This window comes from Borostomias antarcticus, assembly GCF_949987555.1.
Source record: "Borostomias antarcticus genome assembly, chromosome: 23".
NCBI lineage: Eukaryota > Metazoa > Chordata > Actinopteri > Stomiiformes > Stomiidae > Borostomias > Borostomias antarcticus.
Window position 1 is genome coordinate 7,521,894 of NC_140256.1, and position 25,587 is coordinate 7,547,480.

A 25,587-nucleotide genomic window follows, 5' to 3' on the forward strand; every position below is an offset into this window, starting at 1 on the left:
CCACTGGAGTCCTTGGATCAACTAGTCCTTTTATGAACCAGATGATGGCAGCAAATACACAGTAAATATCAAGTAAATACATACGTTTGTACTTGTGTGTTATGGAAGATTTTCCTGGAACTGGTCATGGAAGTTGTTCCTGTTTACTCTGGACATCATTGGGTAGATTTCTGATTAAAGTCTGATTTAATTTCCATCAATTTCCCCTCGTGCCTTCTTATCACGAGATCTCTGAAAAGTACAGGAAAAAGGCCTGCTGGTGTGCAAGCAGACATAACACCACCAATGACAAGGACCGTTTGCTTCATAACTCAGACCTTTATTATAGTTAACGAACAAAGCACATACTGTTTTTTACACTCCATTCAAGTATACTGTTAGCATACATAGCATTAGCCATTTAGCTGTCAACAAACTGTACCCTCATAAAACAGAGGGTGACAATTCTATAGCACCATTATACAAAAGTACAATAAAATATGACAATCTCTCATACACATTGGACACATAAAAGTTAGATTAAAAAAAAAACTAAATAAAAAAACAATTCTATTAAAATCCCTGACTTTTAAAACAATAAGTTACTAATGATGTTTGCTGGAAAAAAAAAAAAAGATAACTTGTGAATGAAAGGAATCAATGTGCAGAGGAATCTAGAGATAGTTTCTTTCACTAGAAGGCTTTGAGGGAACTATTATGTCAGTTCTACCTTTCTACTCTTTTGTGGCATGGAGTATACTAGGATTGCCAGTGCTCTCAGTGTCAGTCACAGTCTGTAATACATTTAAGAGTGCACTATTCAGGCACTTGGGACTGGTTTGATCACAGATTCCAGGACAGGAGAAAACGGCATAGAATAACTTAAGTATAGCATGTGTCAACCACAAAGATGACAATAAAAGAGTGCCTCAAAAAGAAAAGTTAGGGATGGTTCAATTCCCACACTTGTTTTACTAATAATGTTTGCCTAGAAAAAACGAAGAAAGTGACAAAATCATACACACCTACACATGTTGAGAACACGTCAGAATGATAAGGTAATCATCAGCCATTAGTTACTGCATCCTCAAACATCTCTATCTCACAAGCTATTAACTGAATGATACTGAAGAACATGTATACTGAATTGTTTCCAAATAATTCTCTGCACGACCAGGACAATTCCACACAGTTATCAAAACTCAGTAAAATGAACTTTGAAACAAGAGTCTTGTTCTGAAAAGTGCAGGAGGATTTCCTTTCAATTCTGTACCTTAAGGAAGAAGCACTCAATGATATCATTAATGACAGCAGTGAACCAATGGGGATATTTCAGCATGTATTTGCAAGAGGTCTCTAAAGTCAAGCAGAGAGAGAGAGGTAAGAGAGAGACAGAGAGAGAGAGAGAGAGCTATACTACTTTCTTGATCTCAATCAGAGATGTGGAGCTGGGGTCGGCTGTGCCCGTGTTCTGGACAGGGCAGCATGTGGGAGGTGACTAAATTCATGATGACACAAGGATACATCAAATGGTTTGTCTACTGGAGGCGGGGGTTAACACAAGTGGGCTGCCTGCTTCTTTAGGCATATTCAATAGCTGTGTTCGGAATCGCTCCCTCGTTCCCTCACTCCCTCCCTATTCCCTATATGGGGTTCACCATGTAGTGAACTACCTAGGGAACGGAGAAAATGTAGGGTACATGTGCTGTTCCCTGGAAATCAAGGTGAATTGTGGGTAATAAATAGTGGACTATATAGGGAACGAAAATTCTGTGGAGAATTCGGACACTACAAACAAAATGGCTGACACCCCATATAGTGCACTATATAGTGAATAGGAAGCGATTCCGAACACAGCCAATGTGTCCTGCTGCAGCCTTATTGGTGAGGAGGATGAAAGGGTTCACCGGGGCCTGCTAGCAGGGCACAGAGAGAAGTGGCTCTTAGTGGTTGGGGGGCTTCGGGCTTTTATCTCTCTGTGGTGCTGCTGGTGGTAGGTGCTTCATCTGATCTCTTCAAGGTCTTCAATGTCTTTTACCTGTGGGTCACCTGGTTGTTCAGGAGGCCGGGGAATGTTTGCTCCGTCTCGGTGCTTAACGAGCCCCCTGGAGAGGACGGAGAGCAGGAACGAGCCATGTCAGTTACGACGCAGAAAAACATAGCCATTGAAGTACAACACTGAGATACTGGGTAGCAGTGGAGAAATGTGATTATACACTTGTGTGTCAAGAAGAACACATTCTTGTCATTCTTGTGCACCCATGTCTTACCATTATGGCAACTGTACATCCATACACGATGGCCGTCATATCGACATCTGCATTTCATTACGTTATTTGTGTAGTCGGATTCTGCCACCTCGTAGTTGGGATTGATAACCACCTAAGATGTTTAACATAAGATTTAACAAAGATAAAATAACTAGAAATTACATTACAATAACATTACAATTAAAAAAACTATTAAAAAAGGGCTACAAACAGAAAGAAAAAAGCTAAACAAAAATATTTTGTAATAAAACAAGAGAAATGTAGGCTTGATGCCTGTGATGTCGACCCACTGACAGTCGATGTCATGTCTGTGCTGTACTGTAGGTATTACCTGGAAGATGTAGTCGCCAGGCTTGATGTCTGTGATGTCGACCCACTGACAGTCGATGTCATGTCTGTAGGTATCCCAGCACCCCACTGTAATGCCCTGCTCCCCAAAGTTGGCACACTCATACTTTTTCTCAATACCTGGCAAAACACACAGACTAATGAGTTAGAAATATGTAGGGTTGGGTCATATACCCACCTCCATTGTTCTCTGTAAAGCGCATTGTGTTGCGTCTGGGTATAAAATGCGCTATACAAATAAAGCTTTGATTGATTGATTGATTGATTGATTGATTGATTGATTGATTGATTGATTGATTGAGTTAGACTTTGGCTATTGTGAGTGGACTATCTGATTGTGATAAACCTCGATAAAACTCGCTAATAAACCAAACATCCTTTATTATGTGAGAGGAGCTTTGGGGTCAGAGTTCTCGCTACAGTAGATACATCAGGAGAATGTTAATGTGTGATGCTCTTGGTGACATACAAGATGATATTCAATTTATGACAAAAAAGAGTAGAGTCCGCACACTGGAGCTTATAGAAAATAGACTGTTCTCAGTAGTTTATTAAATTAACGTTTCGATCTATGTGATCTTCATCAGCATCTGTATCAGAACATTAATTTAATAAACTACTGGGAACAGTCTATTTTCTTTATGCTCCAGTGTGCGGACTCAACTCGTTTTCTCATTCCCTACTCTGTTTTTTCCTGCGCCTGGTCTGCATAGCGGATGTGCAAGCTCTTTTTTCTTTTTAATTCAATTTATGACACCCCTGAAGCTAGTGAGAGCTGCTATTCTCACCCTCATCACACTCCGAGTCCTCCAGACAGAAGCTGGCTTTGTGTCCTTCTGCCACCTTGGTACCGTTGAGGCTGAGCAGGTCATAGTGGGTGAACACCTCCATACTGTGGTAATGTCTTGGAGAGAGAGAGGGAGAGAGGGAGACAGAGAGATGGAGAAAATAAGAGTTCCAAATGTTTATTCCCAACATGACAATTTTGTTTTATCCAGAGCTACAGACACAGTCGAAACATCGTGGCACCAGACAGACTCCAATGCCCCAAAAATAAACATTTCTTCCCCCAAATTGTATATGTTTAGACAGTCTATGTACAGTATGAGCCCACAGGACTGCCCATGACAAGAAGGCACTCTGAGTTTGATGTGTGTCTAGTAGAGCTGCTGAGTGTGCAAATCTGGAAACACGGCACAGCCTCTCCAACGTTACAACCACAGAAATCTGGGCCTTATCCCAGCTCCAGCATCTAGCCCACGGCCAATTACAAGGCAGAGAACGTATGGAATGGAAAATGGCAGCGGATCAGTTGTTTTCTTCAGAGGTCAGAAAGTTCTCTCCACCAGTTTGACTCCAAACTCCAAGACTAAGATTTCAGTCTGTCTTACTTCCAAAAGAAACCCAGAATTTCTTTGGAAAACATATAACTATGACGTTAAACACTGGCCTGATAGTGAACACTTGAAGTATTTTAAGCTGACAACCAAAGTCACAAACTCCTCTGAGGAAGCGGAAACAAAACACCTGTTTCCTGGCTCACATACGAGCGCCTCTGAAGACTCGCTCTCTCTTATGTCCCCGGGCCCCGGGGCTCGCTCACCTGTGGCAGTCGTGCCACACCCAGGAGTTGCGGTCGGCCTTGGGCCGGAAGTCGGACTGTCCGTTGTTGTGGATCTGGGAGGAGAAGCGGAGGAGGCGCCGGTAGGAGTTGGCCGGCACTTCGGTGGAGCCGGTGGACAGGCACTCCTCCTCGAAGGCACACTGCAGCATGAACATGGGCCGGTCCTCCATGTAGGTGGTCTGCTCCACCACCTGAGGGTTCAGAACCAGGTCTGGAGCCGCTGGAGGAGGGGGGGGGGGGGGGTAGGGATGGATATGGTAGTTAGTAATACTGTGGCCTAATATTTAATGTTAATTGAACATAATACATACGCACATTCCGATAGATTCATTCTTCTTCTGTGCTAAATCCACTCATTACTAGCGCGCTAGCTTTCGTCCTTGCCTATAGGAAGGTGATGTTAGCTCTAGCTCACTGCGGTGACGGGGAGAGGGAGTGTGAGTCTTACTCTCGGAGCAGGAGACCCCGGCGGAGTTGCGGCCGCCTCCTTTAGGGCAGGCGAGGTGGGTGCCGTGGTGCAGGCATTGGGACAGGGACATCTCAGTGCCGGAGCAGCGCACCCCGCTCATCACCACCGCGTCGGCGCTCACCTCCCCCGGCCAGTACCACGTCTCCTGAGGAGAGATAAAACGAGCGCACCAAAGGTTACAAGCTCCGGTTTATGGATTCGACTATGAGGTGCCAAGTGCCCTGTAATAGCGGGATTAGTGAGAGGGAAGAAGGAAGAAATGAATGCAGCTCTTCATACCAACCACACGAGGGAGCACCCTGTTCATTTACACCACCTCGCCATTAGGACCTAATTGTTTATGATACTGTATGATTCCAGCTCAATTTATAGAATCAAGATCAACAGTAATATCCATGTAACAACCTATGTGTTTAGGTATCCTTTAGATATCCAAAAACTGGAATACTAAAAGGTTCACAGCTGGAAAACTAAAATACTGTGATAGCAGACATATTACATTGATTAAAATATTCTTTCTTATATTCTGCTATCCTGGAGAGACAGTAGCAGTACTACATATCTACCAGGAGGTAAACTCCACAAACTACAATAACACAGCATCCCTACATTAGAATTTCCCCTCATAAATATCCTGTCTGCACAAACGTCATCATTCCACAGTTTCAAAGCTGCCAGTGTTAAAGCCTTCCTACTATAAACTGTTATCAAGCAGGCCTGTAAACTCCCTTCAAAACAACAAAGGCCTGCTCTGTTCCAGTGAGGGTCTCACCTCACAGGTGGAAACATTTAGGAATGTCCCAAATTGCACAGGGTTGTTTGTCACCCTTGGCAACAAGAAACACACACACAGCATTGCAGGACTGGCTTGGGTAAAAACAGGGAAACTGTTATTTCTTGTTTGGCGAAACAACAGTGCTTTTGGAACGTCAAGTCATTAATAAACACTATAAAAGTTATTTATAGCAATTTGGGATGAGAGGGACTTCACAAGCTTCTGAGCTCAATAGGTAGGGCGCCAGATTTCAAGCCACACACTGGCCTCATAAATAAATACAAATAACTGGGTTGAGGGACCAAAGATGTGTCTGACACAATCAAAGTAAAATCATTCTCAGATCACGTGGTATGAAAGACCATAATCCATAATGCTGTGGATAACAATCTGACGCGGCTCCCTAAGACGCCCCCCGCGGGTGTGTGTGACGTTGGTAGGTCAGTAAAACATCAAGGAGACCCCTTAGAGCCGCCTATAACCAACACCATAGCTCCGTTAAAGTCGCACTGAATCAAAGCAGACGGCAAACAGACGCAGTCATTCGATGCCAGGTTGGCAGTTTAGACATCATCTTTCTCTCGCTGACTGTAGGTGTGTCTGTCCTGTTCCCTGCTAAGAACCCTAAAGCGTAGCCAACTCCAACATACCTCTTCCATCTCTGTTATATAATCAACATCTGGTAAATAGATGCCATTAAAACGTTTAGCATTGCTAACAGTCTGCTAAATTTTGCTCTCCCGCACCTCATAAATGTGGTGTGTAATCTTACTATATGATAGGTACCACGGCCTAATCATGGGTAGCTGAGCTTCACACAATATGACTGCGTGTCTATGTTGGTGGGTGGTCGGCACAGACACGCTCGCAGCCTCAGTGAATCTATTAACACCACACAAGGCTCTACTGTATGTAGCTGTAGTAGTCCACACTTTAGAACTCAAAAGACTTGGTAGAGATGAAAGATGTGTTGAAATCAAAGAAGAGAAGGAAGAGAGAGAAGAGAGAGAAGCGAGGGAAGAGAGAGAAGAGAGGGAAGAGAGAGAAGAGAGGGAAGAGAGGGACGAGAGAAGAGAGAGAAGAGAGAGAAGAGAGAGAAGAGAGAGAAGAGAGAGAAGAGAGAGAAGCGAGGGAAGAGAGAAGAGAGAGAAGCGAGGGAAGAGAGATAAGAGAGGGAAGAGAGGGAAGAGAGAGAAGAGCGGGAAGAGAGAGAAGAGAGGGAAGAGAGGGAAGAGAGAAGAGAGAGAAGAGAGAGAAGAGAGGGAAGAGAGGGAAGAGAGGGAAGAGAGGGAAGAGAAGAGAGGGAAGAGAGAGAAGAGAGGGAAGAGAGGGAAGCCACTAAGAGGGGAGTTTTCAGTTTAATCTGCGCTGTAATTGGTAAGCAGGCCTTGTAACCAATGCATCATTTTCTTACCTGGAAGGCGCTTCTGGCGAAGCCCAGGCCCAGCTGCCTACACACCACCATGGCCTCCATGGTGCCCCAGCCGTCGCTGCACACCGTGCCCCACACAAGTGAGCCATTCCTCTCCACCAGCACCTCCACACGCCCCTCGTAGAGGTTACGACCCCCGTTCAGACGTAGCTGGGGGGACACGACGCAGAGAGACACAGGTTTCAACTGGCGCTCTGGGTAAAGTGTGTGGGTCACCGTTCTTGTAGTCTGATTCCCCGGATGTAGATTTTGGAGATAAGCCTTGTCACTGGGTTTATTACTGCCCAATCAGTGGCGACGGATATTCTCCCAGCCAATCAGATTCAATCCAGACTCCTCCCCTTCTGCTACCGTGTTACCGTTTTCAAAGTCCCCTTCACTATGGACAACAACCTAGCAGCCGCACTGCCCAAGCCGATTGGCATTGGTTTAAAGAAGAACACCCCCCCCCCCCATCTCTGAATGGTAATGAGTGCAGCCAGAGCTTTCTCCAGCGCTGGTAAAAGAAGTGTGTAGACAGGTCAGGCTATGTGAGACTATCATTCTTGTAATACCGACAGTGTTCTGTAGGAGTACAATCCAATGATCCAAATACACTCGATTCCTTACCGAATTTCAACAGGGAGTCACAGTGAGAGAGAGCCAGGTGAGCAGCCTAACAGTAGCTGTGTGTGAGAGAGCGTGAAGGCGAGAGAAATGCTCACCTGCTCCTGGAAGCCCATGGCTGGGACGTTACACCTGACGCCCGCGTCCTCCTCGTGGCTGCAGCCCAGAGACTCCTTGTTGAAGAAACACTCTGTGATGGACTTCTCAAAGCCAGAGCACACCACCTCGTTCATATGGACCGGGCCCATACCTGACACACACATAGCACACACACACACGCACACACACACATACACACACGCAAACAGAACACATGGATGCTATTAGGGGTGGATAGAGAACACTATGGTCATAATGGTTGATTCGGCAACATATTTGTAGTATTTTCTATCGTGACGCAATATATTATGTGATTGTATATCCTGTGGAATTGAGGAAAAAATATGAATCATGCCATCCTGCTAAAATGTCTATTGAGCTTCAGTATTGGTTGAAAGTCCAATGGTTTTGGTTATGCATGCTGTTCTAATCTCTTACTGCTATTAACAACAGGGGTCCTTCTTTTCCCACAGATACTATAGGGAGAGTTTTCCTAGTGACAGTAAATCATATGTGAATGATGATCTTTCCAGAAGGGACACCTGTCCAGATTTTCAGCTCTCTGCTGTTTCCATGTTTTAAGTGTCATTAGTTATGGTATAATTTACTTTCTATTTCCAGTCTAGAGCCTGAGTTAAAGTAAAATGCCTTGAAGATAAACATGCTGAATATTTTCACTCAGAAAAACAGCAGTGTGTGTTTTTTTTCCGAGCAGTTAAGAGTGTACATAGGTGTACATCATAGGGAACACCCTTTTATGAGAAACATTCTTGTTTCAATACAGGTGAATCCTTTCAAACCCCGTATTTACTGTTGGAACACATACATATCTGCTGAATATGTGCTTTTGAAGTAGGTCGGTGGTGAAACATTTGTTGGGGGATTCCCTCTCGGTATGCTTGCAATTAACATCTCCATGGTAACCCATAGCTAGCCCATAACTCTGCAGGGAGGACAGATCTCCGTCAGAGCTGTAAATCTGGCCTTGTAGGAAAGAAGGCCATCATTAGTGGAACTGGTCAATAAAAAAGAAAGTTTCACTCCTGGGCAGGAGGACAGTCATTCCTTCAGGCTAAGGTCAGGCCCCAAAACAATAAAACATGTTCAAGTTCAATATTATTTATTGCCCCAAGTGGGCAATTTGTGCTGCAGCTAGGAGTGACACAAAAAGAGCCAACATCACACAATACAACATACATGGACAAAAGTATTGGGACACGCCTTTTAATTTATTTTTTTACAGTGTTGTATTGTATATTATCTTATTTTATTTATTGTATGTCATATTTCTGTACATATTTTTTGTACTCAGGGCGACATTGAAAATGAGAGCATTGCTATCAATTGTCTTCCTTGATTAAATAAAGGTCTCAATCAATCAAAATCATTGAATTCAGGTCATTGAATTTCATTCAATCCCATTGCCACAGGTGTATAAAATCAATTAATGCTTCAGCTTACCAAGATATTTTGGACAATTCTATGCACCCAGCTTTGTGGGAACAGTTTGGGGAAGGCCCTTTTCTGTTCCAGCATGACTGTGCCCCAGTGCACAAAGCAAGGTCCATAAAGGCATGGTTGAGTGAGGCTGGTGTGAAAGAACTTGACAGGCCCATACAGAGCCCTGACCTCAACCCCATCGACCCCCTTTGGGATGAACTACTGATTCTGAGCTAGGCCCTCTTGTCCAACACCAGTGTCTGACCAAATGGTCTTCTGGTGAATGGACAAAAATTCCCACAGACACACTCCAAAATCTTGTAAAAAGCCTTCCCAGAAGAGTGGAAGCTGTTATAGCTGTAAAGGGGGGACCAACTCCATATTAATGCCTTTGAATTTAGAGTGGAATGTCATAAAAGCTCATGTATGTGTAATGTGTAGGTGGCCCAATTATTTTGTCCATATACAGTTACTGTACATGTACAACACACATGTAAAAGAACATGGGTATTGCAACATGGGAGAGGGGGAGATCAAATGTTAACCCCCCCCCCCCCCAAAAAAAACGATGATTCCCAAATGGATTAAGGATTGATAACAAGGTAATTGTGTACCTAGTTTCCTACTCAGCCAGACTATTACTTGAAAGGTGGAGATATATGAGATATTTGAGACATTTGTTGGACTCACTATAGCTCTGTATTCTAGTACAAAGAGAGGCAGAACAAAGATGAACTAATGGTCCATTCCATCTCTCTGTAACCTAATATCAAGGCCAGCAGTTCATTCTGTTCAGACGAAATGTGGGCTGAGCGAAAGCAGGAAGGGGGTAGTATTCCTGTACCTCCTATGAGATATCTTGGGGGATTTCCGCTCGCAGCATTTGGTGAACAGATGAACTGTAGCTACTCTTTTCAAGATCAAACTTTTGTCCTTGAGAAGAGCTACATATTGTTATTATATACTGCTTCTCTCCAGTGTTGTGTGTTGACTGATTGCCCCTCACCCTCAAGACAAGGATTCCCTTCCCTGCAAGGCTCAGTGCAGAAACAAGCACAAACGTCGAGGCTAAAGAGTTAATTAAAAAAACATGTGTTCTATTATGTTTTCTATCTTCACTTTTCCTCTGTATGAATTCTGGCTGTACCCTGTATTGTGCATCTTATTGATGTGCCCAAGGCTTAGTAATCACCTCACCATTACATTGCAAGGGCACTCCCACCACCGGATGGATTAAAACACTTAGAACTTAGGAACAAGGATCAGACTGTTGCCTCTAGGGTTACTGTACATGTGTTTCAGAGCTGGCGGCCTCGCCGTTTGAGCTGTCATTTTTACCAGAAGGAGTATCCTACCTTGTCCCAGCCTGCCCCCAGACAGGGCCTCCTTGGCCGTCCCAAAGCCCAGCTCCCGGCACACCACCGTGGCAGAGACGAGGCTCCAGTTGTCGTCACAGATGGTGCCCCACTCTCCGTTCTTCAGCACCTCCACCCTGCCCTCCCCTACGATGGCCCCGCCTCGCAGACGCACCAACGGTTGCTGGAGAAAGAAAAAGACAAGCTGAATTATTCAAAATATGAAAAAACGAGGGCTTGTCTGGTCCGAAGGCAGGGTTAGAGGAGCCATAGTTCCAAAATCGGTCACGCCCTCCACCTCCACTTATCTCTCCCCTCTACCCAACTCTCCCCTCTGGCTGTCTGTGTGTGTGGGCGTGGCTGCAGGCTCCAGTTGATCCATCTATCAGTCCCCCTGCCCTGGCTACACACCTGTGGTCTATGATCTCACCACCACCATGCGGTATATCAACCCCGGCTTTCCAACCACTCCTCGCCAGATCATAATATGTTATTATAATATTATTTGTTACTCTCACTTACTCTCCAGTTCCTGCATGTCTGCCTGCCCCCCTGCCTGACGCCTGCTTGCCCTGCACTGCTGACTGGGCCACCTGCCCCCCTACTTCTATGTTCTGCTTCCACTTGGGTTCCCCAGTCTGACCATAACAAAATCCTATGATTCCTGAACGACAAGTGAGCACTGTTACAGAACATTACAGGCTTACAGAACCTCAGTTTCTCCTTTGTTTCTCCCACATCTAATCATGCGAATAGTGAGTGAGGTTACAGACTGGGTGGTGCTCACTTGACAGTTTAAGGGCTACTCATATTAACGGTTTTGGCAGATTTAAAGTGTTTAATTTTACTTGGCTCCATGCTCACTTGGCAGTTAATTGTTACTCATATTAACGGTTGTGGCAGATTGGAAGTGTTTAATTTTACAAGCGGATATGTTAGTAAATTAACTTCCATGTCTAATAACAGGCAGCGATATACATTTCTTGCTTGCAGTTTGAACTTAGTCTCCCTCAGACTCCCTTAGTCCGAACAGGAAGAGTGCCAAAGGTTCCAAACTGCCACAGTGAAAGCTTCATGAAGTTAACATTCATAACATTGTTGGACGAATGCATTTTGTTCTCCACAGGAATGAATGTAAAACCGTTATGAAATGTTTTCTTAGCGGTAAGGATATATTCTGGGAATTTGGGATGTGAATGTCACCCTGTGAGCCTGTTCCTCAGTTCCAAGTTACAGCACTGAGCTGTAGAACGTGACAGCGAGCAGGCAGGCCTACAGTACTGGGAGGTGCTACATAGAGGAGGCAGGATGAGATCATCAGTGTGGAACATGCCTTTCAGCTCCGATTCCCACAAGCGTTTTTCTCTGGACCAGCGTCAACATCTTCCTCTCACTGATCCAGCTGGGATTATGAGTCGTTTGACAACAAGCATACAAAGCATGTTTGTTGATACTGAGTTTTCAACATGGTAGGAAGGAATCAAGGTTTTTTTAGTCTAGAAAAAGGAAACCAGCACATAACTCTGCAGAATTCAACAAAACTGTTACAGAGCCCAAAGGCTGTTTTCCATTACGTTCAGTGGGCTCTATTGACCATACCCCACTTGCGCAATACACATCAGTTCTTCTTAAAAGAGCAACACAGAGAGCAGTCTGTGAGTGCGGTTCCTACCTCCTGTCTGAAGGCCTTCCTGAAGCCTGTCATGGGGGTGGGGGAGAATGCTCTGCCTGGTACACAGCTCACCACCACAGGCATGCCTCTGCCACAGGTGCTGTTTGACTTCTTCAGCACGGCCTGGCCCAGCTTGCAGCTCGACAGGTGGGCCTCATTCCCAGTGCAGTTGACGGAGAAGTCCCAGTACGTGGGCTTCCTCCGGCGAGCAAACATCCTGAGAACAGGGCAAGAGATGAGAGGCAAATAATGTTGTAAGGACAGACATTTTTTATTAAACATTTGCGGAATTTTATAAGAACCTGGTTTTTAATAACTCAGCTTTGCCCTCTATACAATTATTTGTATTTTAGGGAAACTACTTACTGTATGTTAATATCTTTCAAGATTTAATGAGACTGATCTATGTTCAAAAAGACCATTGCTGCCTCGACTACTTGGCTTTAGGGAATAGCCTTGTGTGTGTGTGTGTGTGTGTGTGTGTGTGTGTGTGTGTGTGTGTGTGTGTGTGTGTGTGTGTGTGTGTGTGTGTGTGTGTGTGTGTTTCGGCACAGAGCGTGTGTGATAGTGCAGTAATACTGGAGTAGTAGTGTTTGTAGTTAGTGCATGTTGCATGCTCCTTCTGCTTGCTACTTTCTGCCTTCAGCTAATGACCCCGCTACTGACCCCGCTGCTGCCAAGTGCGTTCGTCTCCTCCTGCCTGTACACAGCCGCTCTACCGCCAAGACTTCTGTAGTTAGTTCTGCCTCCTCATGGCCACACACGGTAACTGGGTACCCTGTTTTTACCCTGGATCTTGGAGCAGCGGTGGGCCCCAGAGGGAAGGCGCAAAAGCCCACTGGCATGTGGACACGCCCTGGTGTCTCCTCAACCACTGTCCCAGCTATAGGTAAGTAGCAAGGGCATATGGGGCACAGCCATGGTAGCCAGCCCGCATGGTAGTGCATGCGGTCTCTGCAGTCATGGCTGAACTGACTGTCGTCAGGGTCAAGATGTGCTAAGAGTGCTGGTATAGAGTCAGATTTTCTTCTGTCTATTATGATCTGAGCTGCAAAACTAATCCTAGATCAGCACTTCTATGATTCAGACAGGAATGATCTGGTTTTAGAAAGTAGCTCAAACGTTAAAGTAATTAGTAATCTGATTATTTTTCAGAGAGAAATCAGTAATCTAATTACAATTTAGAGAAAGTAATCAGTAACTTTACTTGATTACTTTCATTAAGTAACTTGCCCAACGTTGTCTATACTGTAACACCCCGGAACATCTGCCCCTACTGACAGCTGGAGGTACTGCTCTGAAGGAGGTTCAGGACTTCAAATACCTGGGCTCTTAGGCCAACTCAACGGAGCAGGACCTTAAAGTGAGGAAGGTGCTCATGTGGAGAGCTCTAAAGGGCATGAGAAACGTGTGGAAATCCAGCCTCCTCTGTGGAACCAGGCTCTACTTTTTCGACGCCACCGTGGAGGCCGTTCTCCCATATGGCTGAGTGCTGGACCCTGAGCCACCTCCTGCAGAGGTCGCTGGACAGACGCTATACCAGAATGCTACAGTACGTGCAGCACTGGACATAAGCCATAACACGCACGTCAGTATTGAAGATTTGTACGGAGAGAGGCCAAGGGTGAGTGGAAAGATAGCAGCAAGGAGATTGAGGCTGGCTGGGCACTACTACAGACACTGTGAGAATCTGGCCAGCAAGCTGGAGTTATGGGAGCCAACTCCATGGCGCGGACGCAAGTCACGAGGACATCCAACCAAAACATTTGTGGACGTACTTAAGATGGATGCGGAAGTGGAGACCACAGATGAGATGGCCAGGTGTATGGAGGACCGGGATAACTGGAGACAAAGATGGGAGGCCCGTCTGTGGACGACCCGATGATGATTGTCATCACATTACTAATTTCTGAGTGTACAAAATAAGTGTTCCCAAATGAACTAAGCAGAGCAGACATACAGTATAGTGAGATAATAAACAGTGAATCGATTTATCCAAAGCATTTGATGAGAATTGACAAAAGGAAAGCTCAAAAAGATAGTTATAGCTAGCCACATAGGAGCTTGTTGTCTGCAGGCCTGTGTCCTGGCGATGTTAATTGCAGTGTTTGAGTCCCTGCAGGGGTGTTAATCTTTTAATCTCCTGTTTAGCAGAGAGGCAGTGTTGTTTAATGGTCTTTCACGGGCAGAACAGCATGTCCTGTCTTTATATCACATGTCTAAGGTGTACATGAAGGTAGATTAAATAGGGAAAGGCAAGCATTTGCTTTCTATTTGGGACCTGGCAAAGTAAATGTTGCTGGGAGGTTATCCAAAGCCAGTGTTCTACTGTAATCCATTGCTGCAAGACTGTGGTTTGGGAAGATAGGAGGAGAAAGTGGTCAACTGGATCTGGATAAGTATTTCTTCACATTTGTTCAAAGCAGCTGTGAAACAGTTTTCATTCATGCGATGACTCAGCGTGGAAGGGCAAGCCGCTGGTAACCAACAAGGAAAACAATAACACGTTTGCTCCTAAAATTGTGATTTGATGTCACTTTCCATCCGACTTGAAGATTTGCAGAGTATTTCCTTGCTAAATCAAATACCCCACCACACACTTAAATCACAGAGACCCCTGAGTGACTCGCCTTTCTAACTAGAAAATTGTATTGCGTGTGAATGCTGAACAGCTGAATGGAATAGCAAAAGCATTGCTGAAAATGCATGAAATGTCAGATGCATCACACCTGCACAGCTGAAAATCTTGGAAGCTGAAAAACCTGGAAGCTGAAATGTGAAACTGGCAGAATTGAAAGCTGAACTGTACTACTTAAGGAAGCTGAACCATTGTATATGATCATAAGTAACCTTAAAACAGGGCTAAACATGCATTTTCCCTTTACTACTCCTTTAAATAAATTGCTACAAAAGATGGAAGATAAACTATAATAATGTCAAAGCTGAAATATGGAATAAATGATGGAATGTATTGCTAAAAAGCTTGGAAGCAGGACAACCTGGAAGCTTAGCTGAAATGTGAAACTGGCAGGATTGGAAGCTGAAGTGCACATAAAGAAGCTAAGAACTTACATTACATTGTTACAGAAGTTGGAAGATAAACTATAGTACTGTCAAAGCTGAAATATGGAATAAATGATGGAATGTATAGCTAAAAAGCTTGAAAGCTGAAAAACCTGGAAGCTCAGCTGAAATGTGAAACTGGCAGAATTGGAAGCTGAACTGAATTACCTAAAGAACATTTAAACTTTTAAACTTTTAGCTTTGAACTGAGCCTGTAGCTTGAAAGATTAGCAAGTTGTTTAAATTCTGCTTACTGATTCATAGAGAGCATGCATATTAAGTAGAATGTCAAAGGGATGAGGCGTTAAGCAATTAGACCTCTTGCAAAACACCGACATGCAACCACCGGTGAAGACTGTGTGACTCTAGCCCACTCAGGTACTGAGATGTAGGGTCCATGGCCTGGACAGTGGCGTGGCGGTGAGACTCCACCCCCTCGGGTCATATTGGGTTGGAGCGGTGGACCCCTCTCTGGGCTACCCACCTGCCCCCACCGGTAAAGACAGTGTGTCTCTAGCCCTCTCAGGGGCAGAGTTGTGGGGTCCGTGGCATGGTGACAAGACTCCATCCCCTCAAGTAAGCGCCGGTCGGGGACAGTGCACCTCAATCCGTGCCACCTACCTGCCCCCACCGGTGAAGACCCTGTGTCTCTAGCCCACTCAAGGCTGAGTTGTGTGGTCCATGGGAACATTTTGATATTTGAATGGTTTCTGTAGCGCAAAGTATGAAGGAGTTGAAGGCTGAAGGTTTCCCATTGACTGCCATTCCCCCAAAAATGTTGGGAATGGCAACAAAAGGTATATAAAAGGTATTAAAATATCTGTGAGAGCTCCCATTGTGTCCTTAAAAAGTGAACATTTTTATACTTGAATGGTTGAAGTAGCTCAAAGTATGAAGGAGTTACAGAGAGCCAAAAAATGTACGGAAGAAGAAAACTGACTCAGCATTCACACTAATGACCTCCAACAAATCCCATGGTCTCTACAGAAGTCAGCTCAAACTGTAGGGCACCAAAGCATCAGAACAGAGGCCAGTGTTGGATCATGAGAGAAGCGCAGTCCTTGGCAGGGTGCTGCACCAGGACCGAACGCCAGCTTATAAAAACAGTGACTGCACGTTTCATGAGGTTTAGAATGAGTGCAGGCAGACACGTAGCTGGAAACTAGGGAGCCAGAGCTCTTCTGTGGTTGCTGAAAGAGGAAACTGACAGTCTCTAGTCTTGCCGACATTCAATTCAAGGTTAATTTAATCACTAGAAGAAGTGCTAAGGGGTTTGCAATGATTCATTAATGACCGGATGGCAAGTTCAGTGCAGGTTTCCACATGTTAATAAGATTTAGATCTCCATAAGCCAGTATGCCATTACATCTACTGTAAGGAATGTGAACTTTATCTTGGATATATATACAAAGAGGAGAGGAGGGGGGAGCAATATGTGTGGACGTGAGGCAAGCTGGCGCAAAGATTCTCTGTTCAATCCCAGTCTTACTGCGGCATATTTCAACAAATATGCTCATCATCAGTGGCCATGGGTGGAGTCCTACTGTAAGAATGTAGAAGAACATTCTTGAAGAACTCAACATCAGGTCAAAGACACTGGTGAACTGATGAATAACATCCTGAGGGTGGGACTGTCGACTTGGCTGGAACAGAGTTCAAAGGTCACGGAGGTTCCTGTATCATGTCGACCAAGAATTAATCTTAACTGACAGGAGGTAAAGTATGGGCCCCGACCAAAGAGGAGTAAATAACAATGAATGATGAACCGCTGTCTTATCCTCAAGCTTACTTCATGACTAGAGGTGACCAAGTGAGACAAGGTGATATATGAGCATTATGTAAGTCAAAGCCATAAGGAAGAGTTATAGTACTACAATGAAATCACTGGAGGGTACAATTGCTCTCTAGTTTCCAGAAATGTAGAATGTGCATAACAGCTACAGTTGGGAACTATTTGAGAAACCATTGTTACATGCTACATTAACCAATAGAAAACCAACGTTCTGTATAAACAACTCTTCAACATAAAGCGCTCTCCAGCCCTCCCAGCTCGATGTATGAAACCAGCCACCATTCCTCCTCCATACTCACTTGTAGACTCTGGCGTTGTACTTCCTCTCCCCTGGGAAGCCAAACATGCCACATATGACCCTGCTGTTGTGCTCGTTCCACTCCGCATCGCAGATCTGCTTCCACTTGCCTCCATCCTTCACCTCCACGTAGCCCTCCGTCACAGGGATGCGTTTACGATAAGAGGACAGAATGGCCCGGATACGCACGTCTTCCACCTGGATGTTCATACTCTGAAAAAATATAAGTAACATTTATCTGTGCGTCAGTCTTCTCTATACCATACTTTGTGTGACAGATCTTGAACATACATACTTTCACTATGAGTCTTCAGAATATTTGAAGCACTGAAAGTAGGTGATTTATTTTGCATTATTTAGGCACATTTTAGGTTCAAATGTTATGGAACATTTGGGTTCACCTCCATAGGCAGCATGGCATTAGTTTAATAGTTATAATGGATGTTATTCTGTGTTGACTGTAAGCTCTGTTTTAAAAAAAAAATGTAAATAGCCTTCACTTCAGTGGAACTTGAGTCCCCTTACATAATCTGATGCTGACCCCCCTGCCTCCACACACACACACACACACGCACGCACGCGCACACACACACACACACACACACACAGACACACACACACACACACACACACACATCCTGCCCAACCCCTCTCTAATTCCTGACTCCTAAAGTGAGCAAGATACAGAACGTTTCCTTGTGCATTCCCTCGTAAAGCCTCTCAAATTTACCCAAACATGTTTACAATCCATCACCTTATTAATTCCAACCCCATGACGAGCTGTGCAGCAACTGCTCAGCTTTTTAACACCAAGCATCAAAAGGCGACCATGGCAACACATAGAACTCTGCTTTAAGGGGTGTCCCTGGAAAGATGCTGGCAGACAGGGAGAAGTGCATATGTAGCCCGTTTGGCACATGTATATACTCTTTCACTCGTATCACTCTTTATCAATGATGAAAACATTTGTTGACATTTGTTGAAATTCTACAAATCTACATTTGTAGAATTCTTCACTAGTTTCCATGGGCTTTTTTTCTCTGATTCTCACTCCATTCTAATCCTTGATACTGTATGCAAGCATGCTGAGATCAATATCTTCTGCCTGTCAGTGTCCAAATGGACCTGGTGACCATGCTCTGTGACTCCTCTTGGGGTTTAAATAAACACATCCTCCCTCAGCAGACCAAACCCACATTCCTGTGCTACGTGACAGTGCAGGCTATGGCTGAGAAGGACTGAGTGTGTGGGGATTGCTGTGCTCAGCAGATGGGCCAGTTAAGACACATACTGTATGTATAGATCAACATAAGCTCTGTTAGAATTAAAGGGCAGAATCTCCAGACTTAATAATTTAAAGGATGGGTCTTCCTAAAATGGCTTCCACCAGAACGGAATGGGCAGATGCCACCACAGCAAAAAAAAACGACTGCCAAATGGTCGTTCTGCCCATGACTATTTTTTCCCCATGGATGACCACATTCCCCAGTCAGGGAAGAGATTCAGGATGTTTAGGATATACCGTAATATGGGTGTTCAAACCATGGGGCATCATAATGAAAGTGAATGTGGTGACAGTGAGCCTGACTGTATTTAGACTGGTAGTGAAATGAACTGGTAACAGACATATATTTAGAGGCAAATCAGTCTGGACAAATGTTAGTTGTTTCTGCTAAATAAAGTGTATTCATAGAAAATGCAGAAAAATACAGATCCACAGCAGACCTACCTTTATGTGCTAGCAAGATCATAATGGGCCACAACTGACAACCTTGCCTGACACCTTCATCAAACGTGCGATGACAGTGGGCATGGATAAATTAACCATTCCTCTGTCTGGGTATACAGAGGTTTTAATTACAGTCATAAACGCGCACCCTTTACTCCTCACCGTCAGACTCCGGACAAGACAAACAATACCTGTGCCAAAAAGTTCCAGGAGAGTTTACCCATAAGGTTGAAAATGTCTCTCTGTACTTACAGAAGCCAGACATAAACATATTGAGAATGTTTCCCTTAATTTGTTTTTGATGTGACTGAGAGACTGAACTTGTTTCACTGCTTGGCTCACGTGTCAACGTCCAGCCCCCCCCCCCCCCAGCTACAGGGGATCTAATTCCTCCACGATTTCTTTCCTGTTTGGTGTTCTGAATTCAGGAATACACGTGCCTTTTGGAAGTGGGTAGGAAAGCAGCGGTGAAGCACAAACACAGCAGGATTTGTCCAGCATATGTGGTTTGTTTCTGCGCACTCTGGCGGGGGGGTGGGGTCTTGGCTGCCTCGGAAGAAGGTGGAAGCAGATGGAAAAGTCATTAGTGGGACGATGATGCATCTTTCTGGGGAGGACGAGCAATGGAGGGAACTAGCCGGCCATCTCTGTCTCAGCCAGGCCCACTGAATCACTGAGGCCTCCACAGGAGGAGCCGTAAGTACCCGTGATAGACCCACTGCTTCCTGCCGAAAACACTGCTGCACAGTGTTACATCACTGCTCTCACGTTAAATCACTTAGTAGTAAATCATTATTAGGCTGCAGACTATGAATACATTTGCATCAAAATAAAAATGAAAAGTAGATAGTGGTACATTAATTGGATGGAGTCTCTCAGTATTGAAGGTCAGCCAGACCTGTACTAGTCACTCTTCCAGCTTACACTAGCACACACGCCTCTGTCTGCAGACGATGGAATCCCAGTTTCTGTGCTATTATCCTATCTGGTCTAGATCTCTCTCTAAATCCCTCCTGTCCAATAAGGTATGCAATTACATTGTAAAGATTGAGGACTGCTCGATCTGGTTTAAAGAAATGAACTGTGGAGGACAAGCGAGCTTCACGTACTGTGTTCCCTCCTAGCTGGAACCATGAAACGAGTGTACACTGGTTCATTTGATCTCTTGGTACATTCTAAGTGTTGATCAGAAACAGATGGCAGTACTGTATGTTCGATGTGATACCTTGGGAAATGGCCAGACTCATCATTCTCACCGAATCATTCTCACCCCTCTAGGCTTGAATTTGGATTGGAAGAGGATACTATATCTGGCATTAATATTTGGGCATCTTATCTTCAGTTCCAAATGGAAAGGAAAAAAAGGCCAAAGGGTTCACAACTACTGTGTACCAGAGTCTATCTCATCAAAAAACAGACTTAGTCATGTGTATTTTGCTCTAATGAATTGACAGTCCATTTCATGATTTCAGGCCAGAGGGTGACCTCAAATCTCCTCCTCAGCACAGGCCCCGTTTGTCCCAGCCAGCTAAAATAGAGCATACAGTATGGAGTTTGCAACATATGGTTCCAATAAAGACCTTCCATGTAATTCTTTTCTAAGAGAAATTTCACAAAATCTGGGAAATGGGGACCACAGAGAGGTTTTCTAAAATGAGAAAGTCATTTCCTAAAAGATACTCTCTGGTATAGCGTGGGTTTGCTGGGAGATCTGTTGACATCACCGTTCCCCATTGACCACCCCCCTATGGGCTAGCTGCATGTGTTTCCAGATCACGTGTTACATCTGGCCCTGGCCAGCCTTGTGTAGGTGCTGATTATCCTGTGAGCCACAACACAAATTGATAATGATCTCTTTCCTGAAATAGTGTTTATAGTGATGTAGTTTATTCCAGGCACTAAACACCTGAGATTCACTTGCCCCCACTCTATCCGTTAAAAAAGCCTTTGTTGCCGAAGAGAAAAAGCACAGATGTTACACAAGTCGATTACAAATGTTAAGCTAAAACTAAATTTGAGCTAGCTTGGTGAAAAGAAGCAAACTAGAGGTTCTTTACAGATGCCTCTAGATTGAGAGTTGTGGTAAAATGGAAAACGGTAAATGTTACCACAGAGTTAACACTTTTTTGTAGAACTGTCATTACAGTTTGTTGCCACATGAAAATTGAAACCGGAGGCACAGAAATATACTGTATAAACGCCTCTGACACTAGCATGACGCATGCAGCGTTTGTAAAGGCCACTCCTGCATCAGCCGGGGTCTCCCATGCAACATGTAGTTAGTTGCCGGGTGTGAATCTCTCCAGAGGGTTGACATCCTATCCAGCGTTGCACTGTGGGAATGCAGTTGCCTGAGGCGTGAACCGTTACATGGCCTCAAAACCATCTGTCAGTTATGTGGGATGCTGATTGGGTCCAAATTACTTTTCACCCCACTGGTAAAGTTCATGATGCTACTGCAATTAGGGCTGACATGAATTCATAGCAGCCAAAAAATATGACCAGGCTAGAGGGTTACAGAGGAGAAAGTGGAAGATTAAGGAAAACGGATTGAGGAACAGAGGGGCTACATCATGGGTGTACGAAAATATGGTTTTGGGACAAGAGACAGTGAGAGAGAATTGGGCTAAGAGAGAGAGAGAGGGGGGGGGGGAGAGAGAGAGAGAGAGCCCTAAGATCAGGTTCTTCTTTACGTGTCAAGGCATGATATCCATAATGGGAGATTCCTCTCAGTCAGAGAAGAATTAGCTAATGGAGATACATCAGAGAAAGGCGAGGTTTGCCTCTCGGGCATGTTATCCTTCCTTATGAAGCACCGTTCTACCTCTTTTATCCTTTCAAAACACTTAAATAAACCATCCCTTTTTGCTTACATGGATGTCTCAACAGATGGAATTCAGCTGAGCCCCAAAACTCTCTGAAGTTGTATTTCAACTGCAAACATACATTATGTTTGGTTGGTTGTTCTTCAACAAATGTTGACAGGCATTTAGTTGAGAAAATCTCTTGCGAAATTCAAGTGCATTACAGCACATAAGCGTCTACATAAAGTCTGCACTGATACACACAGCAGGTTAGTTGACCAGCACGGAAACTTGCATTGCCAAAAAGCACAGTTTAATAAACACTGCGGAATTTTCAGTGTTGAATTTGGTACAGGCGGAATGTAACGAATGTGCTTGAAATGACTGAAATTCATTCTCTCTACCCATTTTTACCAACTAGCTAAAAGGCTATTGGAGGACACAGTCCCTGAAATGACTGTGTGATAAACATACAAGAATGCTTTTATCAAATGCTTTTGTTACAGTGTAAGTTGAAATAAAGAGTGGACAGCTGTCCTTCTCAGTTGTTCACATCCAGTTGAGTTAAACAACATGTTTCGTTAACATGCAAAAAGGGGTTATTTTTCAGTTATATTTGTCCATCATGGTCAATTTGGAACAAACATCTAGGACATGTGTACAAAAAGATACTGTACCTTAAGAAAACAATATATCCTCTGTCATTTTGACAAATAGCAAAACAAAGGCATTCACAGAGGAATGTGTTGAAAATGGCTTGAGGAGCCAAAGGTCGATGACACGTGCGTGCAAGCTTCAAGTTTCACCTCTCCCTTAACTCACACCTGCAGTATTTCCGCTGCGGTTGACTGGCCAGCCATTGTTCTGAAGTCATCCCACATGTACCACACTGGGAAAGGGCAACAGAGGCTCTAAAATTGGACAGATGTGAGTGACCTAACCCCTCGCTCCTTCCTGAGCGCCCCTGTCCTCCCCTAATCATCCTCCTCCACAGAAACCACAGCCGTCTGTCGTCATGCTGCCATTAGACCCCATCGCCACCACCACCTGCCGCACCCATTCATTTCTTGACCAATTCCAGATGATAAGACAGGGTATCAGGGGACTGTTTGCTGTGTGTGTGTGTGTGTGTGTGTGTGTGTGTGTGTGTGTGTGTGTGTGTGTGTGTGTGTGTGTGTGTGTGTGTGTGTGTGTGTGTGTGTGCGTGCGCGTGTGGCGGGCCAGGCTGTGTTTTACAGCACTTCAGTGGAGCCCATGTGCCCCCTGTTAGAGAGTGGAAAAGCTGAGTCTGATTTTCTGAGTGAATATCACAGCTGGAGACATCAGAAAGGCAGCCTCCAGACGTCTAGACCTCTTCAGCTCTCTGGAGGATTGTAATCTCGACCTTTTGCCTTTTTTAAGACTGACTAAAAGAAGTGGAATGGACACATCTTTTTTTCCATTCCATAGAACTAGCAAGCATTGGGATAATTTGACCCATACACTGCACAGTCATGTGTGTATATGGTACACTTTAAGGCCCTAACCATATTACTTAAGGAAGTAACTTCATTTGAGACATGTTAAGATAGGTTAGGTGTGTTAACCTGCATCCATGCAGTCAAGAACCCAATAACTCTTGACAATGGTGCAGTCATCCCAAAGGGCCTTTCAAAAATTGAGAATATGATGTGAGCAAAAAACTGTACTGCAGCTCCCTCATAAGATTGGAATGTGAACATGAGGCCTGCAGAGTGAGCAGAAAGATAACATTTGCTGGCAATTAGCTCTAGCCCACTGGTGCTCACTGAAGCTGTTAAGAGCTCAACAAGAGAACTGACAGTTCTGAGTGCAACACCTAACAATTACCGGTTAACCTCGCTTTCTCTGACCAACTTCAATTGTGGGCTATTTAGATAGGGGGAGAGGGCGGTAGACTGACACATTCTTTTAACATTTGCCAATAAAAAAAACAATGTCTGTTGGGCAAGGACAGTTTCATGATGTGAGAATAGAACAATAAGACAAAATAAATCAATCAAATATCAATTTCTGGAGCTTTTCCTTAAAGCTAGCCTTGGGTTTACAAGGCTGCACAGAACAGAAGGCCCAGCTGTAGGCCCTTTTCTGATGAGGTGTTGAGAAAGAACCAAATGTTCTGGCCTATTGTAGCGCAAAGATGTCAGTTGACAACTATGTCAAATGGAAACTACAGAGGGGATTCAAACTAAAGAGGGGATTCAAACGAAAGAGGGGATTCAAACAAAAGAGGGGATTTAAACTAAAGTGGGGATTTAAAGTACAGTAAACAGCGGGTTTAAGTGTACCTCCACGTTATTAGCCAAGGTGTTGATGAACTTAAACCCTGGAATCCTTTTGTCACTACAGACCACGCCCACATCTTCAGTGTGCTTGCAGTCCGATACTCCGATACCATTGGAGGAGCAGAGTGCCAGGGTCTTCTCCTTCCCAGTGCAGTGGACATTGTCGAACCAGATGCGCCCTGGAACACAGAGGAGCTCTCAGCATATTGCGAATACATCACGACCTCCGTAGGGAGGAATCTTTCACCTGATCAGTGGGAGCCAAGACAATGAAATGTCACACTGGCAGTACAGACGGAGAGTTTGGCGCAGCGAGTACTGGGAGCAGTTTCACGCTTAACATTGTCCTCTCACTACTACGTCTCTGACTATCTGCTTCTGCTAAATGTTTATGTGTCTCAACTCATGAGTCAGGGCTTAGAGAATGACTCTCAAAGACTGATCCGTCATGCTCAAATTAATTGCATCTGTGAAACATTAATCAGAATGGGTTAAGATCGTGAAATAAGCTCCTTGAAGAAAATGAGGAAAACAAGCCTGGGAAAAGGGTACATACACCACAACACATTTTAAGATGATGAGCAGCGGCCATCTTACCCTGTCCTTTCCCATATTTGGAGGATGGGGACCAGGACACGGCTTCAAGGTAGCCCATCTCCCGGCACACCACCTGGGCGGCGTGGATGGAGAAGTCGTCATCGCAGACCGTGCCCCACTCGCCATCGTAGAACACCTCCACGCGGCCCTCGTTGTGCTTACGCTTGTCCCCCGCCAGACGCAGCTGAATCCTGGGTGTGTCAGGGGGAAGCACTGGGGCTGTGTAGTGCTCCTGCTCAGCTGGATATCCTACCGGGTAGCCCTGGTACTCATACTGGGCGTGGCACAGAGCCAGCAGGCCAAGCAGGGTGGCAAAGCAGCAGGGTAGCGACCAGGGGGCCAGCATAATGGTGGCAGCTCAGAGGACTGGCAACAGTGGGTTATATCTGTGAGAGAGCAGAGAATAGGGAGAAAGAACAGGACTCATCAAAATTCCTTGGCTGCTTGCTATCAGACTGGCTTGTTGTTACTGTAGATTCACAAGGTTGATGAAGTGTGTAGTGTAACCCAGACTATCCAAGACAGTTAAAAGTAATTATACTACAGTACCAATTGTTGAACCATCTTCAATCAATTTGACATAGTCTGTTTGCTTACTGGATCAGTTAACTCTTTGCTTAACAGTTATACAATATGAGGGGTTCAGTAGTAAACCCTGAAAGAATTTGAGGGTCATAAACACACGTCCATTCTGGTTGCCTGAGGCATGATACAATTCATATACAAAAAAACAATAATGACCCCTGCTCCTGCATGTCCCTTGGAGCCTTCAGAAAGTGTGACCACTGACATCACTATATCTGGTCATCACTGCATCTTCAAAGACCTGAAAGGTGGTGCCCTAATCAAGGCACCATCCAACAATAATGTGTGTTAAGATGAAAACAACCTAAAAAGATGCATGAGTGTCACCTTAAATCAAATACCTCATC

At 44.6% G+C, this 25,587-nt stretch overlaps 1 protein-coding gene across 1 annotated transcript; it reads right to left on the reverse strand.

The window, feature by feature from the left end:
• Positions 1-2,013: 2,013 nt before the first annotated feature.
• loxl2b (lysyl oxidase-like 2b) lies at positions 2,014-25,001 on the reverse strand (the record flags this gene model as incomplete). Its single annotated transcript, XM_084456783.1, has 13 exons — positions 2,014-2,084; positions 2,250-2,361; positions 2,581-2,717; positions 3,386-3,501; positions 4,201-4,441; positions 4,670-4,835; positions 6,880-7,047; positions 7,602-7,753; positions 10,398-10,581; positions 12,070-12,286; positions 17,224-17,435; positions 24,062-24,237; positions 24,656-25,001. The coding sequence occupies 13 exons, from the start codon at positions 24,999-25,001 to the stop codon at positions 2,014-2,016; spliced, it is 2,298 nt and encodes a 765-aa protein (XP_084312909.1).
• Positions 25,002-25,587: the final 586 nt, after the last annotated feature.